General features: G+C 42.6%; 1 protein-coding gene and 1 long non-coding RNA gene across 2 annotated transcripts in view; both read right to left on the bottom strand.

Annotated features, from left to right (window-relative positions):
* Positions 1-20,124, bottom strand: part of si:dkey-287i17.4 — a 126,602-nt gene that overhangs the window by 18,186 nt on the left and 88,292 nt on the right. The window lies entirely within an intron of this gene.
* LOC141376106 (uncharacterized) overlaps positions 8,172-20,124 on the bottom strand; it is a 107,719-nt gene continuing 95,766 nt past the window's right edge. The window contains exon 2 of the mRNA XM_073912603.1: positions 8,172-19,834. Within this exon, the coding sequence (XP_073768704.1) occupies positions 8,514-9,605 (1,092 nt within the window). The 5' untranslated portion in view covers positions 9,606-19,834 and the 3' untranslated portion in view covers positions 8,172-8,513. The remainder of the gene's footprint in view (positions 19,835-20,124) is intronic.

Below are 20,124 nucleotides of genomic sequence, written 5' to 3'. Positions count from 1 at the left end.
ACGTTTTAAATGCCATTTATCAAACTCGAGTTAATAAATTGATTCTTTCACTATATTAGACTTGTCACGATACTGAATTAAAAGAAAAAACAGCCATTTTGCGTTAAAATTTAAGGCAATGTTGATGGCTTTCTTAAACAGCGTTGATTTGCCATTGTGTTCACGTGTTAAACAGAAATGATTGTGATTGGCCGAGGTCATCAGTTCACCCACCGCTGTATACTGAGCACAAACACAGACGAGCCGTCTTGACAGCTGCTTCGCGCTCCAGTCCATGTGTCTGTGTTTGCACTGGGTGAAGAGCGGTAAACTGAGTGCAAACCAAACACAGATACACGAGAGACTAAAGCGCGAAGCCGTGAAGATCAGTCGAGTCATCCGCGCTCAGCAGCGATTCCATGTTAGCGGGAAACAGCCAGGTTTAAAATTTCAGTACCAGGACAACACTATTACAGACAACACAAGGGTGTGCTGCAGAGGACTGCAGTGTTTTATCACTCACCGTGTTACATAGGCTAAAGCAGAACAGCGTCCTCACGGTGTTTAACTAGTGCCATGAGCTGAAGCCTAGGAGGACACTTAAGCGTATCACTGAGATTGTGATCTTGTTTGATGCTAAATTGCTTTTAATCATTTAAAATAAACTTACTAAATAATATTTATGTGATGGTTAAACTATTTCTGCATTTTGAAATCGCGGCAACAGCTAGAGGTTTGTAGTACACAGCATATTACTGCAATGTTTACAGTGCTGGTCCTATACTTCCGGGTTTATTCCCACCGCAGCCTCGCTTTGGTTCTTTAAAATGGCGGCCGCATGAAATAAGCGTATAGCAGACGGTATAAAAGATTTCTTAAAAATATTTGTTTATGAGAACATTGTAGGGGAGGAATTAATGTTACACCTACAACCTCAGATATTACAGAAGCGATATTTTGTTATTTCGCACCATATAAGACCGAGTAAGAGTATTTCTTCCCAGGACTCCCCCTTCAATTGATCAAACGTAAAACTAATGAGTTAAACATTGCTCCCCCACACCCCACAGTGTGGAGACCACAGTCTCATTACCATCTTAGCTGGGGGAACACCCAGTCCAGCCCATGTCTCCTTCATCTGACAATTTAGATCCAGCTGCCAACTGCGCAGGCTCCCTGCATGGAACCCCAACCATTCAAGGTGTTTTAAACAAGTTTATCTGACAAACTGGCACAAATAAGCAGACATCTCCATTCTCAAAATGAGTTTTCTTACTCTGCCAACCAGGTTTGTTCTTCTGAGGTCATTTGGAAACATAAGCTGCTTTGAATACTTTGTAAACTCCTGTTCCGCTTATTCAAATAACTTGAATAATATAGGCTTCTCTGAAACTGAACATTTCACTTTAATTTTATTTAGGCTAGATTATTATTTTATTTACCAAACCAGATTGTGCTTTGGTGCAAAAGCATAATGTATTTGTTCAAATGTTACTTGTTCTTTTTTATCAAGTAGATAACTGACCAACAAAAATATATTAATAATAAGACACAAATTTTACCAAATGAATTTCGTTTCAAAAAGTTTTTTTTTTTTTTACAAAATAATATACAAATTATATTTTGGCTTGTGCCCGTCCACTAGGCTACTCAACTGTGTGGGTTCCGTGGAAAATAAGGATTTAATTAGTGCTTCACTGTAATTGTTGTATCACAAACCTCTGTCATATATTTGCAATTTCTTAATATTTCATAATTTTAAAGTTATTGTCTTTTGATTTATGTCATCTGAAAATAATACATCTTAAATATATCTTTAAATACCATCTTAAATAATGTAGCTTTTGACAGCAAGCATTAGTGTTTCTTAAGATTTAAATAAGAACATAGGATGATGGGGCAGGGCGTTGATGGATATTTGCGCACCTTGGAATAAAATCCTGCAGGCGCCTCTGCATGTGTGAGACATTTGATAAACAAAGCTTTACTAAAAAGTGAGTTAAGCAGGAGGTATCCAAGTGACTAAAGACAAAGATACTGCAAATGATTTACCAATGAGGAGTACTACAAATCATTCAAGAGCCAACTAGACCAAAAAGGTAATAAAAAATCAGAACACAAGCCAAGTCAAGTGAAAAATAAAGGCAATGTAACAATAAATGAAAATAACAAGAGTATTTTTGAAGTAAGCAAAGCATAAGTGTGAACTGTTCAAAAAGCAAACAGATATTGACAGGATGTGATGAGTCAGGTGTGGAAAATGTGGTTTCACTGGTCACTGCCGACAGGTGCACAAACTCATTTAAAATATATTCTAATACGTAATATTAACATCCAAAATATTTATATAAATGGGTGTTATAATTTGGCAGTGTGATTTTTTATGTAAAATGACAATTCATTTTAGCAAATGAAAATAAGTTCTCATCAGTTTTATCTAGACATTGCCCGCTTCCTTCTTCCTTTAGTTCAGTCTCTAAAGCTCACCTACAAGTCTTTAAGATACCAAGCGAACAGTAAGACAATTTAGTCTAGTTAACATTAAAGGAGTTTGCTATTATGGCCAAATTACAAACCTGGATTTTACATCGGGATCTCATTGCCATTATTATCCTCCTGATTCATGCAGGTACTTTTCACTTGTTTTTTGATGTCTCAAAGATGATAAATGAGGTAAAGTACATATTGAAATGGCTATAAAGACTAACCGAGTTTGAAACTATGTTGTGTACCATTTTAGTTTGTACAGCTGTTAAAAAGTTGTAGTTGTATTTTGAGTTTAACCACCAGGTTTAAAGATTAAGAACCACATTGACAATGTATCATGTTTCAAGAGCTTTTACACATTTAATTCTATTTATCTTTTACCATATGTTGACTGTTATATATTTTTTACAATGTTATAATTTGATGCAGTGACTAAAACAGAAGGGATTATTATTTTATTGTATTTTAATCAATTTTTTTAAAATCCAAACAAGAGCCAAAGATTCAACAGAACGTCAACAAAACAGTGTTTGTGGGGGAAATGGTTACACTCCACTGCAACAAAACTGACTATGATGATGATTTCACATGGAGAGTGAACAGCTCTGTTATTTTCAGACAGAGCACTCATAGTAAATTGACTTACTCAAACTTCAGCTCAAACAGGACTTACGTCAACCCAGCAGTACCAAGAGAACTAAAAATACGGCAAATACAAGTCTCTGATGCAGGAAACTACACCTGTTATCCAGCAGCAATAAGATGGGCATTAACAATAACAGGTTGTCACACGATTTCATGGATTTTGTTATTATCATGTAAAAACCTTTAGTTCAGCAACTGCAGCAAAGTTTTTTTTTTCTTGTCTGCTAGAAACCAGACCACTCCAGAGTCACTCAAACTAATGTCACTCTTCATCTTCATCATCATAATCATCTAATGTTTTGGAGTCATTCTGATCTGTCTGAAAATTACCATGAACGTCTGCTTTCACAGGTGGGTTTTACGTTTATATTAATATTTGTTTTTTTACCTTCAGCAACATTGGCAACTCCTTAGTATGAACTGTTTGCTTCACACCTGTTTATTTTATGATTTATCATTTGCAACAAATGATTCATATATATATATATATATATATATATATATATATATATATATATATATATATATATATATATATATATATATATATAAATATATAGTTAAAGTCAAAATTTCCTTTAAATAATTCCCAAGATGTAGATCTTGATGAACTCTCCCGGCTTTTTTCTCACTAATGACAGATATGGGATGGTTAAGGAGAGATATATGGCTTGCTAAGAGCTTGACTATGATGTCAATTTAATATGTTCAATTTACTTAGATCGCGTGTTTTTTGGATTGTAGGACAAAAACAAGCACAACAAGCATGGGGAGAACGTTCGAGGTTACAGAAGTAACCCTTCGTTCCCCGAGGAGGGGAACGGAAGTGCCATGAATGGGGAGGATTCGGATCAGAAGCCGCTTATCTGGAGAGTATTGAACGGGCCAATGAATGAAATTAATTGGCAGCGTAAGCTTGCGCAGGTGTGCGACATCTGCAATTATCTCAGCATATAAGCACACCTGAAGCCAGCAGACGCCATCCTTTTAAGCTGAAGAGACTTTCAAACAGCTAAGGGACAGTCATTATGGCGACGGAATATGGCACTTCCGTTCCCCTCCTCGGGGAACGAAGGGTTACTTCTGTAACCTCGAACGTTCCCCTTCGGTTGGGGAACTTCAGTGCCATGAATGGGAGAATATGGAAAGCGCCATAATGACTGCACCTTACCAACACCCCCGATGAGGAGATAGTCAAGCAAGCGTGACGCACCCACATCATGGGGGGCGCGGTCCTCCAACGTGTCCCTGGCCCTAATTTATCCTACTTCAACAGAAGTTTTACGGATTTAGATATATTTTTTGGGAAGTCGTGAGCATCTAGATAATTCTAGGAAATACGACAGTACGTTGGAAAGCGTGCAATCCCGATAGGGAGGACGCTGCGGAGGCCATCCGTTACCCAAGGGGGGGATAGATGGCAGAATTTACCTATGGACTAGCCCTAAAAAGGGGGAGTACGCATAGCAAAAGAGTGGTTAGCGGAGAGGGAAGACACGGGTCCGCCCAGGGGGGGGACTTAACCATGGCGGAATAAGCATATGGGATCGCCTAGTGGGGATCACGCATAGCAGGCACCTATACCCAAAACGCGGGCTGACCAGCGGGCAGACCTACAACGTAGTGGGCCAGCAAGTGACTCCTCCGCTGAGTCAGTGCTGGGGGCCACGGAGGAATCTGCAGGGCTCACCTGACGGGGAACTTTACTGACAGATAAAAAAGGCGCACGTACCTCCGTGTTTAGGGAGAATGGCGCCGCAAGCGTGTTTCAACACCCTACCGAGTTGTCTCCTCAATCACCAAAGGGTTACCTAATACCCTTGAGGAAACCGGCTCCACTCGCAGATTGTAAAACCTTGCAAATGTGTTGGGTGTCGCCCAGCCCGCAGCTCTACAGATGTCTGTTAGAGAGGCGCCGCGTGCACGCGCCCAAGAGGATGCAACGCTCCGAGTGGAGTGTGCACGTACTCCCGGGGGACACGGCTGACCTCGACTCGAATAAGCGAGTGAAATGGCATCCACAATCCAGTGGGATAATCTTTGTTTCGATACGGCACTTCCCTGCTGCCGACCGCCATAACAGACAAAGAGCTGCTCAGATGATCTAAAATTCTGAGTACGGTCCACATAAATGCGCAGAGCGCGAACTGGACAAAGTAAAGAAAGGGCTGGGTCTGCCTCCTCCGGGGGCAGCGCTTGCAGGTTCACTACCTGATCTCTAAAGGGGGTGGTAGGAACCTTGGGCACATAACCGGGGCGGGGTCTCAGGATAACGTGAGAGTAATCCGGCCCGAATTCCAGGCACGAGTCACTGACCGAAAATGCCTCCAGGTCCCCGACCCTCTTGATGGAGGCCAACGCAACCAGCAGAGCTGTCTTCAGGGACAGAAATCTTAGAGATACTGATTCGAGTGGCTCAAAGGGATCGGATCGCAGACTCGTGAGAACGAGGGCGAGATCCCAAGAGGGCATGAGAGGGGGGCGAGATGGATTAATTCGCCTAGCACCCCTAAGGAACTGGATGACCAGGTTATGCTTTCCCACGGTGCCGCCAGCTACCGCGCTATGATAAGCGGAGATGGCGGCCACGTAAACCTTGAGAGTGGAGGGCGACAGCCTGCTGTCCAACTTCTCTTGAAGGAAAGAGAGCACAACACTAATCTGGCAATTTCGGGGGTCTTCTCTGCGAGAGACACACCATTCAGTGAATAGACTCCACTTCAGGGCGTAGGCGCGCCTCGTGGAGGGGGCTCTAGCCTGAGTGATGGTATTAACCACCGCAGTCGGTAGGTTACCTAAGTCTTCCTCGCGTCTAGGGACCACACGTGGAGGTTCCAAAGATCGGGGCGAGGGTGCCAGATGGTGCCCTGTCCCTGAGAGAGTAGGTCCTCTCTCAAAGGGATCCGCCAGGGGAGGGCCGTCGCGAGGAGTGAGAGCTCTGATATCCAGGTCCGGTTGGGCCAAAGGGGCGCAACTAGCAGAACCTGTTCCTCGTCCTCCCTGACCTTGCACAGAAACTGCGCGAGCAGGCTCACTGGGGGAAACGCATACTTGCGCATGCCCCGAGGCCAGCTGTGGGCCAGTGCATCCGTGCCGAGAGAGCCCTCGGTCAGGGAAAAAAACAACTGGCAGTGAGCGTTCTCGGGGGAAGCAAACAGATCGATCTGGGCCTCCCCGAATCGCGCCCATATCAGGTGAACAGACTCGGGGTGGAGTCTCCATTCTCCAGGGCGTAACAGCTGTCGTGAGAGCGCATCGGCTGCACGATTGAGCGTGCCTGGGACGTGAATGGCGCGCAGCGATTTCAGCCGCGGGTGACTCCAGAGGAGCAGACGGCGGGCGAGCAGAGACATGCGGCGAGAGCGCATACCCCCCATGCGGTTGATATACGCCGCCGCCGCCGTACTGTCCGTCCTGACCAGCACGTGTTGCCGCTCCAGCACCGGTAAAAAGCGGTGGAGAGCGAGGAACACTGCCAACAGCTCTAGGCGATTGATATGCCAATGCAGCTGGGCACCCTTCCAGAGGCCCGCAGCCGCATGCCCGCGACACACGGCCCCCCAACCCGTGTTGGTAGCGTCTGTTGAAACAACAACATGGCTGGACGCCTGTCCTAGAGGCACACCGGCCTGTAGGAACGAGGGGTCGTTCCAAGGGCTGAGGGCGCGGCGACACAGCGCAGTAACCGAGACCCGGTGTGTGCCCGCGTGTCATGCGCGTCTGGGGACCCGATCGTGAAGCCAGTGCTGAAGTGGTCTCATATGGAGCAACCCGAGCGGCGTGACGGCGGCTGCGGATGCCATATGCCCCAGGAGCCTCTGAAAGAACTTCAGTGGGACCACTAGTTTGCTGTCGAGCTCCCTCAGACAGTTCAGCAACAGGCGAGCGCGTTCCTCGGAGAGGTGCGCTACCATGGTGATCGAGTCCAGCTCCATCCCGAGAAAAGAAATCCTCTGCACGGGGGCGAGTTTGCTCTTTTCTCGGTTGACCTGAAGCCCCAGTAGGCGGAGATGCCGAAGCACCTCGTCCCTGTGCATAATCAATTGCTCCCGCGAGTGGGCTAAAATCAGCCAGTCGTCGAGATAACCGAGTATGCGAATGCCCGCGAGCCGAAGGGGCGCTAGGGCACCCTCCGCGAGTTTGGTGAAGACCCGCGGAGACAGAGAGAGCCCGAAGGGGAGGACCTTGTACTGCCACGCTCGACCCTCGAACGCAAACCGCAGAAATTGGCGGTGGCGTGGAAGAATGGAGACATGGAAATACGCGTCCTTCAGGTCTATGGCTGCAAACCAATCCCGAGGACGAACGCATTGGAGAATGCGCCTCTGCGTGAGCATTCTGAACGGCAGCTTGTGCAGACAGCGGTTCAAAACGCGCAGATCTAGGATTGGCCGTGACCCACCGCTCTTTTTGGGTACGATGAAGTATGGGCTGTAAAACCCACTCTCCATCTCGGCTGGAGGAACCGGCTCGATTGCACCCTTCGCCAGGAGGGCAGCAATCTCCTCTCGCAAGACAGGGGCGGACAGGGGGTTGACCCTGGAGAAATACACGCCCGTAAACTTGGGGGGCTGTTTCGCGAACTGAATCGCGTAACCGAGTCTGATTGTGCGTATGAGCCACCGCGAGGGGCTGGCCCGCGCTAACCAGGCAGGCAGAGCCCTCGCTAATGGATTCATCGCTACAATCGCTGACGTACCAGCGGTGGGGCAGCGCGGAGTGGGTGTGCTGATCCGGGAAGCACGAGGGTCCCGCGGAAGAGCTGGAGGGGAGCGATTCGCTCTGGCTCCGCACCCTGACTCCGGAGAGGGGGCTGGAGGGCTGAGGGAAGGGAGACCGTCCCCCCAGCGCTCGTGAGCCACTGGCGAAGCACGTAGAGTCTGCGAGCCGGAAGGCAGCGCGTCCCGGACTGGCAGAACTCGTGCAGTCACATCCGGGGAAGGGAAAAAGTGCTCTTTTACTGATGTTTTGGTGGCACTGAAAAGTACCGTTGTTATCGGGGCCCCGCCCTCCAGCGGGGAAAGAGCAAGTTTCCTCTTCTCCGGATGGCCTGTCTCAGGGACGCTTCGCGGTCCGTTTACCGGACTTAACGGCGCCCTGGGCAGGAGGGGCTGCCTGCTTTCGAGGTGAACGCCGCGCCCGCTTGGCCGGAGGCGCAGGCGGGGGCGGGGCAGCACTCGTTGGCGGGCGCCCTCGGCGAGGAACAGCGGAGGTGGGTGGCTCGGCGGGCGGAGCAGGCTTACGGCCACGCCGATAGATGACATTGCCCATCGCATCCGACTGCTCTTTCACCGCCTTGAATTCCTGGGTGAATTCACCGACGGTGTCGCCGAACAGGCCAGCCTGGGATATGGGCGAGTCAAGAAAGCGAACTTTGTCAACGTCGCGCATATCGGCCAGGTTTAGCCAGAGGTGGCATTCCTGAACCACAAGGTGGACATCGTCCTCCCCAGCGCACACGCGGCGGACTTAGTAGTCCGAAGAGCATAGTCGGTCGCGGTGCGCAGCTCATGTATTAAGCTTGGGTTGGACCCGCCCTCGTGCAGCTCGGCCAGCGCCTGCGCTTGGTAGCGCTGGTAGGTGGCCATCGCGTGCAAAGCAGAAGCAGCCTGGCCCGCAGCCTTATAAGCTCCGGCTCCGAGGGAGGCAGACAACCTACAGGCTTTGGACGGGAGGCGGGGCAAACCCCGCCACGTAGAGGCGCTGCGCGGACAAAGATTGACCGCGATAGCGCGCTCCACTGACGGGATCGCCTCATACCCCCTGGCAGCTCCGCCGTCAAGGGCGGTGAGGGCGGAGGCACTCGCAGCACGGGCAGAGAAAGGTGCCCTCCAGGACTGCGTGAGCCTACTGTGCACTTCCGGGAAGAAGGGGACGAGAGGCTTCGAAGGCTTCGCCTTCTGGTCCTCTACGTAGCACCCATCTAGTCGGTCCGGCCGCGGAGCTGGGGGATAAACCATCTCCAACCCCACGGCCGAAGCAGCCCGGGAAAGCACGGCTAACATGTCCGCTTCAGGATCCGATTTGACAGCGCTCACCTGCCCGGAGGGGGCGAGCGGGTCCGGATCTTCGTCGGACAGTGAAAGCCCACCCTCCGATGCCGCGGAGGACATCTGATCTCCGGTGTCAGCGAGTGTGAGAGCTACCATCTGGTTAGACGGATCACTCTCACCACCCGAAGCTTGGATGGAGCGCCGTGAGGAGCGAGAGGTCCGCGAGCCCGTGGGCGGCGGATTAGCTCCCGCTGAAACCCTCAGATCTGCCCGAGCGCCCGCTGCTTTTTTAGAACAGGAGGCAACTGGGGTGGCTCGCTCTCTTGCGAAAGTTAGCCGCGATCTTAGCTGTGCAACGGTCATGGCATCGCAATGACGACATGAACCGCCCGCGAGCACCGCATTAACATGCTGGACCCCCAAACATGCAATGCAGTGATCGTGTCCATCATCCGGAGACAGGAAACCCCCGCATCCAGAAACGCACAGTCGGAGCGCCATCCTGAAAAGGACGTGCTGCACGACTGTGTTGCTCTTTTAGGAAAGTTGCAACTATACGCACCGCTCTGGAGGACCGGACCCAAAGAACCGCAGGCAAGGGAGTAACCCAGCTCGACCGTCTGCCACCGCGAAGACCCACTCTGGACCGGGAGACACACTCGTTCGCTCTGAAGTGCTGATCAGCAAGAGGAACCCTCATCGACTCACTCAGAAAGGATCTGAAGCGAAAAGGATGGCGTCTGCTGGCTTCAGGTGTGCTTATATGCTGAGATAATTGCAGATGTCGCACACCTGCGCAAGCTTACGCTGCCAATTAATTTCATTCATTGGCCCGTTCAATACTCTCCAGATAAGCGGCTTCTGATCCGAATCCTCCCCATTCATGGCACTGAAGTTCCCCAACCGAAGGGGAACAGGCAAACTCTGCACAGAAATGTCGACTGGTTTAGAAACTTTAACCAGAGACATTCTTGCTGTGAGGCAACAGTGCTTCTTCTAGAAAAAAATTGTGAGATAAGAAACTCTGGTTATTTAGTGTGAGTTAGGAATCATCTGATTGGTGAATCAATCATAGGCTAATGCGGAACCAGCCGTGCACAATCATAAGCACGGGAACCTCTCAAACTTAGTTCATAAATAAACTTCACAAGGGAGTCACGGTGGTGCCATAGGTAGTGCTGTCACCTCACAGCAAGAAAGTCGCTGGTGCAAGTATCGGCTGAGTTGGCATTTCTGTGTGGACTTTGCTTGTTCTCCCTGTGTTGGCGTGGGGTTCCTGTGGGTGCTCCAGTTTCCCCCACTGATCCATAGAAATGTGATATAGATGTACTGGGTAGGCTAAATTGTCTGTGTGAATTTTGAAGTGAATGAGTGTGTATGGATGTTTCCCAGTGATGGGTTGCAGCTGAGGAGAAGAAATGTGTACACAAATGTATTCTAGTAGCTTCATAATCTTCTGATTGAACCACTGATGTTTTTAGCACCTTTCTGGACTTTGAACAATTTGGGACCATTGATTTAATCCAAATGACCCTAAACAGTGTTCTGAAGACAAATGAAGCACTAAGCGGTTTGTAACGGCATGATTAATTATTGACAGAATTGTCATTTTGGGGGGAATTTACCTTTTACTGTATCCGAACACAGGTGTTTGTTATTGGCAAAAATAAATCTGTGCAAAATAAGACAGTTTTGGCATCCAGTGTCACATATACTATAAATCACATATTGGTATGTATATAGATGTACACTGTATAATGTTTAAACACTTGCTTAGTTTGCTTTTTGGCAATTTAATGGAGACCTTTTAAAATGATCAGTCAATTATTAAAAAAAAAAATGCAATGAATGATTGCCCTTAAATGCAACTGCACATTCTTCCTGTTGAAAAAAGTAATGTCTTAGGCAGTTCTGAAAAGCACCAAATATGTCCCAGGAGGTACGTTTTATTGCAGTATTTGTTGTGTATACTTTAAGATCAAAAATTTCTCTTGCAAGTGCCATTCGTGCCTGCTGTTCTCATGGTAATTCACCAGAGGCCGCTGTCGACTGACTGACTGACTGACTGACTGACTGACTGACTGATCGTCTGAGCCACACTCCTCCTTCCCTAAACCCAACCAATAGTGTTTTCAAAAGCACAAATTGACTCACCCATCCATTTCCCTAAACCCAACCAACAGTTTTAAAAAGCAATCCAGAAAAAGAAATGCCCTCGCCAGAACATTTTTAGATTTTACGTCATTCTTAGCCTGTTATTTACTTTTTTATTTTATTTTTTGGCTTGTTATTTCTTACCCGCTTTCTGGACCGTTCTTCACCGGATTTAAACCCTGGTATCATGGCGAGCTAACTGGTAAACTGATAACAGCTGGAAAGCCGTCCATATGGAGGTAAATGGTCAGCTGGTAAGAACGTAAAGCGTAGCCCACCAGCAAAAACGAACGGTATTATATCACCATGAAACGTTGGTTTTAAAGATGCAATGCAGTCATACAAACTACTGGCTACATAATTTGCGATCTCCAGAAATGTATATAGAGCTACATTTTTAGAATGAGTCTCTGTTGGTAATGTCACATGTTACAATGAACAAATGTTGTAAAGTGTGAATATTCTGAGACATTAAGGGTGTTGTTATGATCAACAGTGATCTAGCATTTTCAGAACTACACATCTTTCAATTATCTGAACTACATATCCCATCAGGCACCTCACACACACACACACACCAGTTCAAGATCACCACTGATTACACTCACAGCTGACTGATCACATGGAGTCTTGTTTCTTGTGAGCATTACTTTGGCGTTACTCTTGTCTTGCCGTTTTTCTTAACCTTTTTTTTATTGTTTACATAATCTCACCCGACCTCTCTCCTGTTATTCTGATTACGCTCTTAAATTATCTATATGATCCAGATTGAAACTGTTTTGACCATTGCCTGCATAATAATTCACTTTAACAAACTGCACGTGGATCCTCATCTTTGTTGCCCCCAACCTCTATGTTACAGGTTTACTCATATTGGCATGATAGCCTTGAACTAAGGCGCGATTGTTCTCTCATGAATTGATCTGTCTTTGTTGTTCTCTAAATACTTCATTATTTAACAGGAAGCAAAGAGAGGAGATGAACTCTGATTCAGACAAAAACTTTGTAAGTACATTTCCAGTACCAGCTATTGAGCATCTACAGTTGAAGTCAAAATTATTAGCTCCTCTTCTGAATTTTTAAAAAAATATTTCACAGTTGACATGTAACAGACCAAGTACATTTTCAAAGTATTTCTTATATTTTTATACAAATTTTAGTTTGTCTGAAATAAAGGCAGTTTTAAATTACATTTAAACTATTTTAAGGTTGCGGCACAGTGGGTAGCGCTGTTGCCTCAACACAAGAAGGTCACTGGTTTGAGTCTCGTCTGGGTCAGTTGGCATTTCTGTGTGGAGTTTCATGTTCTCCTAGTGTTGGCGTGAGTGGGTGCTCAGGTTTCATCCACAGTCCAATGACATGCGGTAGGTGGATTGCATAAGCCAAATTGTCCGTAGCGTATGCGTGTTGTTACGTGTTGGCTCAAGCACGCAACAAAATGAAGGGAACTCAAACCAAGTTGAATGTAATAATTCAAAAAGATATTTCAAGGTTACAAAAAGACAAAAATGATTAAATAAAATAATTTGCAAAGGGGTATCAAAGTAAACAAATTAAATTTCTAACTTAACATAATGTTCAAAACAACAATTTACATAGGAGCGAAGTTTAAATAAACAAAAAGTAATATACGTAAGCGGTGGGTAAGCCAAAGAAACTCAAATGAAAAATCGATCTTCCACAGCAGTCTCTCCAACACAATTTGGAAGCTCCTTTTATTCACCTTATTCTCCGCCGACGAGCGGGGCTGCCATTTGAATCTTTTTGTCTCGCGACTTCCGGTCACATTCACTTTCATTCATTTTTTGACGTAAAAAAACTGCTCGTTATTCTGCTTGATGTTGCAATTTGATATTTTCTTATTATATTATTCTACTTGGTCTGTGTAGTCATGAAAACATTTGTTTGTAGAGCAAGTAGTTTGACCATTTTCTGCCGTTTATTATTCCTAGTCATTTCTCCCATAGGCGACTGAATCGGAAGTTCTAAGACAATCTCAAAAACAGGCGCACTTCCGCATTTTAGAATAAGGTCAATAAAGCCTGAAGAATTAGCCGCACTTGCTGCACCATAACGAGTCACCTATTTAGAAACAGAAAGCAAAAACCGGGAAACAGAACGAACCAATCACAAACCCATAACAGAGTGAATGAGTGTATGGGTGTTTCCTATATGCTAAATCAGATGGCGGTTCATTCTGCTATGGTGATCCCAGATTAATAAAGGGACTAAGCTGAAAAGAAAATGAATGAATGAATGAATATTTAAAGACAAATATTATTAGTCCCCCCCCCCCCTAAATTTTTTTTTCCCAACAAACACTGCTAACCAATAACTTATTTACACTAATCACCTTGTTAAAATAATAACATAGTCAAGTCTTTAAATTACACTTTAAGCTAAATACTAGTATCTTTTTAAAATAAATGGAACATGGCCATGGCGAAGATGAAAGAAATTTGAAAAACTATTGTTTAAAAATTTGAAAAAGATATCATATTTTAAACTTTAAGCTTTTTTGTATTGTAGCTGTGTGAACATAAACAACATATCTGAATGTATGACTAAAGATCAATGCAAAGCTAGATACTGATAAAAATATAAACATAATTATAACTTTAAAAACACTCTGGACCACCCCTGTAAACAACACTCTGGAAATATTTTTTTAATAATTAATTTCACAGAATAATTTAGACTTAGAAGATACTTGTTTTTCTGCATGTTTGTCTTCAGGTGAAGATGATCTCTGACTGTGACCAACACACAATAACAGTTTGTGTAAGTCAGTTGAACTTGACTCTCATTTACACTCCTCCAAAATGTTTGCCACAGCATGTCTGTCTTTGAGCCACAACTGCATCTGCTGCAAAACATTTAGGCCCTGTCCACATGAACACGAGTATTTTAGAAACCGTACTCTTTTTTTAGATGCCTCATGATGTCAGCCTGCACTTTGTTTTCCACTTTCTGATTGAATAAGACGAGTGGGTTTACACCAAACATGGAATGTGTGAATGATGCAAATCATGAAATGAAAAAATGTATTCCGCATTGTTCAACCGTAGGATGATAATTCACCTCTGTTTTTCAAGTTGCCATTGACTTAAATGCAATTTAATTGTGAAAAATACTTAATTTCCTGCACTAAAACCTCATTATTGGTACCTGTTGGCATTGTGTTTCCATAACATGCATCACACTGTGTTTTTTATGTGAATACCCTTGTTTGTGTCAACATGGTGTTAAAAACATAATTGACACACTTGTTATAAGTAACAGCTATAAATCTACATGACTATAAAAATTGCACATCTGAGCTTTAAATGTACATCAGAGCTGAAATCACTGTTTCTTGTGACTTGTGGTTTTGTCTTTGTTTTTATCAGGTCTACAGGCTCCACACAGTGTCATGAACTTGACATTTTTTTCTCAGCTCATCAGCACACCAGTGTTTGTGTCTGCCAGTCAGTCATGTTATTAATTAGACTAAGTTATTTTCATGGATTTGCCCCTAAATGGTGTTTAAATAAATTATATTTGTAAAAATATATATTTCTTTATTTTCAGTTTATTATGAAGCTTGATATGACTCTGTGGTGTGTCTAATTACATGATTATTTATTATTGTCAGAATACTAAGATGTTTACACATATGTAAAAACATTTCACGATTCACATGTAACCTTAGTGCCCTGAAAGAGAATGAAACACTGGGTCAAACTGCTGTAGGAACACTTACCTGAAGCTTGTGTATAATCACTCTAATGGTGAGAATGTCGTTTACCACATATGTGATGTGTGATGTTAAAACCAGGATGTGACTTTCTGGTTGGTCGAAGGAAGTCAATAACGGCATGCAGGTAGTATAGCAGGGTGAAGGACATTATAAAATGTCCATATGGTGTACATTGAAGATGGAGTAGTGCATGAAGTTCAAGTCATAAACACTGACAAATGTGTAAACAACCCCACTGCCTCAGAGACCTCCTGCAGACATATCTGTGAAAATTTAAAAGTAAGTAGACAACCTCAGCCTTCGGTTCCAAAATGGAGGTATCTTTCGGGGTATGTAAGTAACCTTAGCAACTTACTTTCTGAAGATAACCAGCTCCAGAGCAGGTTGTGTTCCACAGTTAGTCTGTTTTAGAGAGCTTTTTGAGCTCTTTTGATGATAATTCTGTGGGCATGGAAGAACAGATAGATAGTTTTTTTCCATTGTGAGAGGGTTACAATACAGTTTTTTTTCATATCCAAATGAATATTTGAATGAACATTGTTGTTTTTCAAAATAATAATTAATTTATTTAAGAAATCTTTTGAATTCAAACGTCACAAACTGCGAATTTGCACTTACCATAGAAAACATTCAGTGCACAGCTCTTTGTTTTGAGTCACAGCATTTACTGTACAGTGTGACAACTGTGTGTAGAGCCTTCCGCACAGTGTTTCTGGTGCTAAACTGTTCTATACACAGAATATATTTGATATGTTCTATCAAATATCACTATTAACATGGTAGACTCGTATCGTATTAAAATCCGAGTATTAATGTTCATGCAAACATACTCACTGTAAGTCCCAGATGATTTCACAAGCTGTCAAAGACAGTCCATTCCTCACCTTTAAGTTGATTTCATGAGCCATTACATTTTAAGTTTGACGTGTTTCCCCCTTACACGTAACTTTTGTAAAGCATCTGCTGCATGTTGGTGTGTCAGAATCCTTGCTTGTAAAATACAGTCATACTTTCGAATGCTCCTCCGTGAATGTATGTAGCAATCACAAAAGAGCGGCTTTTCCTTCATCTGGGTGTGGAAGCCCAATTGCTGCCAGCATGGGACGCACTGCCTTCAAGCTATCACTTTTGGTGGATTTTGCCACAGGCTTGAGGGTGTCAGAGGATGAGTGGTCTCACTGAAATTATTCAGAGGCTACTAGGGCATATGGCATTGGTAGCCGCTATCACGCCGCTCAATTGTTCATATGAGACTAAGTCAGCGATGGCTCCGCGATCAGGTCCCCAGATAGGCATAGCACAAAGACGCACCGGGTATACGTCACCACGCTGTGTCTCCGCACCTTCAGCCCCTGGATAGATCTTGGCTTCTACAGGCCTGAGTGCCCTTAGTACAAGTGTCCAGTTATGCTGTCATTTTGACAGATACTTCCACTATGGGCTGGCGGGCTGTGTGTATCGAGCATTCAGCTGCAGGTTCATAAACCGGACCCAGGTTGCATTTTCATTTTAACTGCCTGGAGCTGTTGGCATCGTTTCTCGCTCTCCGCCAGTGACTACTGAAGTGGGAGAGGGAAACACGTGTTGGTTAGAACAGCACTGCTGCACAGTGTTGGGAAGGTTACTTTGGAAATGTAATAGATTACAGATTACAAATTACCCTATTTAAAATGTAATAAGTTACTGTAATTTTTGATTACTTTATAAAAGTAAAGTAACTAGTTACATTTGATTACTTTTTGATTACTTTTAATTTTCTAATAAACATTTTCAACTAAATAATTTTGAAGCATTTATACAGAGCAGGAGTGAGCTTACAGTAGCTCTGTTTACTGTTAGAATCTCAAAAGCTTTCATAACTTAAATAAAATTAATTTAATTTATTTAAATTTAAAGTAGAGCCACCACAAAACCAGACCTTATCACAAAAACATGTTACTGTTGTTACAAAATCAAAATGTTAGTTAGTTGAGCAGGTGATTTATGTGGCATTTGCAATAAAAAAACATCTAATTTTTGAAATTTTCATTTTTAAATCGAAGCCACTTAAATCCAAATCAATCGCATCTGAGTGATCAATAAAACTGCCAATGAAACTTATGAGGCAGAACTGTTCATTTCAATTATTTACTGTAAATAATATGCTGTACTAAACAGGAATAAATTATAGTACATAACAGCAAAAAAAAATAAAAAAATCCAATAAAACCAGGTGCTACACATTTTAAACAATATTGATCCGCGATCGGTAAATGTAGCTTGTGTGGGCACTACTGCGCTACTTCACTAATAAAATAGCTTTGCTACTGTGAAAAGCTATTTGATTTTTTAGCGACGCTACCGTCACGCTACTGAGAAATGTAGTTAAGCTAGCTACACTGGTAATGTGATAACATCACTTTGGCCAGAGGAGTCTGCTGGTGCCCTGAAATTCACAAATCGATAACTTTATAAATCATAATATATCATTAGGAATTAAAGGGTCTGTTTTTATTTCTGTACACTCACGATAACGACAAAAACATTTGCTTTTATAAAACAAAGAAACGCTAGCTTACATACCTGCAGATATTTCCTCATGCTTTTCAATGGCAAAGAGGATTAGACATGGTGCGCCCATGGCCATTAATTTGATTTAACAGTAGGGGGGACAATAAATATAAAATTTCTTATGATCAATTTTAAAAGATTTTTTGAAGGCGACACAAATAATACAGCTGAATTGTACTTCTAAAGATATGTCCCCACAGTTAAAAATGGTTTTATTGTTCATATTACAGCATGGAGACTACATCATTATGGTTATTTTCAAAGTTTTTCTCAGGTTCAATGACAAAGCAAATTTTTCTTTAAAACTATTTATTGCATTGTTTGTTGTGTTGTTTACAGTCAACAGACTGACTCCTGAAGCAGAAAAAATGCAGGAAAAGACGTTTTCCATACTCATAATAACTAACTGGTTTACATTACACTTGCTAAATTGAGAGATCATATTGTAAATTGGTGAGCCTGTGAGGTTCATCTGCTAAACAGCCACAACTCAGAAAACATTTTTAAAAATTGTTCACCCCTAAAAGAATTGTCATTATCCCTTCAATAAAGCACAACACCCTTACCTGACACTGTACATCTGACTGACCCTGCTCTGCCTGATTCTCAATCATTTCTTTCTCCTCTGCCTGTGATTGATAATGTGACATTAGTATTTTCATAAGCACTCATTCTCAAAGCCAAATTGCTTAATATGTGAACTTTTTGTACTTGGAGTTTTGCTGCACTGAAAAATTATCTTATGTCCATTTTCCATTTCTCGGTCATTTTATCATTGAGGTAAAGTTGGTTTTATATTTCCACATTCAGTCTGTCATAATATTACCTCAGAAGAGTATTCATTGGAAATTTTAAACAGTAAAATTATATTAGCAGCCAACAACCATCAAAGTACAGCATTGTTTACAGTTAGTGTTAATATTATATTGGTTTACCTAAAGGTTCTATTAAGACGTTGCAATTGATACAAAATACAGCAGCCAGAGTTTTATTGAAATTGAAGACACAAGAACATATCACAGCAGCATTAATAGAATAAATTTTAGGATTCTTTTATTAGTTTATAAGGCACTACACAACATGACACCTTTCATACTTTTCTGACTGCTTATCAAAATATAATCCAAACCGTTTGCTACGCTCTTCTAGCACTCGACTTTTAGAATTTCACTTTGTAAATCTGATGCGATCTGGCGGCACTTCTTTTAGTCACTATGCTGCAAAATCTTGGAATTGTCTCCCAAATGAAGTGAAAGAATCCCCCAGAATTTATTTTTAAAAAGCTTGTTAAGAAGCACCTTTCTAAAATTGCGTATGAATATAAGTTTGTGAAGTTTATGCAATTTATGTATATTGTGTAGGTTTATGTACATATGCATGTACGGTGTGTGTGCATGTATGTAAAGAATATTGTGTGTGATCGTGTAGATGTATGCTTTTATCTGAGTATACATTTTTCTTTAATTGTCTAATATACATTTTTTTGTATTTGGTTTATTTTACAATGCCTGTTTGTTGTTTGTGAAGTGCCTTGAGTTCCATGTATGTAGGAAAAGTGCTATACAAATAAAATGTATAATTATTTTATATTATTAATGTTGTTTTGAAGTAAAACTTGCATGATATTTCAGTTCAAATATTCAAAGTACCATGGTAAACAATGTATGGAGCTGTCACTGAATGAATGTTCGAATATAAAACCAACTTTACCTAAATCATTTTATCTAGTCCATGACACTGCAATGCAAGTTTATTTATACTATAGCACATTTTATACACAATGCTAATTCAAAGTGCTTTACATAAAGAATGAAAAACTATCATAAAAATCATCATAACAATAAAAACAAGGACATTTTATATTTTAAATTAATTTAGTCACCTAAGAACAGAACTGAAATTGATTATACAAAAAATAAAGTGGGGCTTGTTTGGACGTAGCACAGTGCTCATTTAGCAAATCCACAGCTAAACAATATGCTAATTGTGGCCGTTAATGTAAAGTTAACATTATGCCAATTCGTCACAAATGAAACAATGCACTTTAGCGTATTATTTTGCAGTGCACTAACGTATGCAACAAGCTAAACAAGCATACGTTAACTACATGAGTAATTTTAACCGCTAATACAGCAGATTCATGGACATCGGTGATCTGCATTTTTGCCGCAACTAATTTATAAATGATTCTGCATTAACTGTGAAGAGAATCGATTTATTTAATGTGATTAATACACCATACTTACTCAAATCAACATTGACCCGTAGCCACACACCTAACTTCTGTCTGTCTGTCTGTGACTGTGTGTGACTGACAGGCTGCGTTTACGTGAGGAGTAGGTGGATCAAACCACTTTGAGGAAGCGGGGGTGAACTCTTTCTAAATGCATTTTAAATAATAAATGCGGGTTTTTTCTACTTAGACAATTATTTTAGAAATACACACATATATTCTTCAAAATAGAGAGTGTGTTTATATATATATATATATTTATATATTTTATTTGGTGAGGAAGACAATGAACTTGTTCCCCCCGGGATTTACGCCCGTGGTTGCGCCGCAAATCAAAAGCATCA

Source organism: Danio rerio, chromosome 9, assembly GCF_049306965.1.
Source record: "Danio rerio strain Tuebingen ecotype United States chromosome 9, GRCz12tu, whole genome shotgun sequence".
In the NCBI taxonomy this organism is placed as follows: domain Eukaryota; kingdom Metazoa; phylum Chordata; class Actinopteri; order Cypriniformes; family Danionidae; genus Danio; species Danio rerio.
Note: the sequence above shows the minus strand (reverse complement) of the source record. Positions and strands in the feature narration are given on the sequence as shown.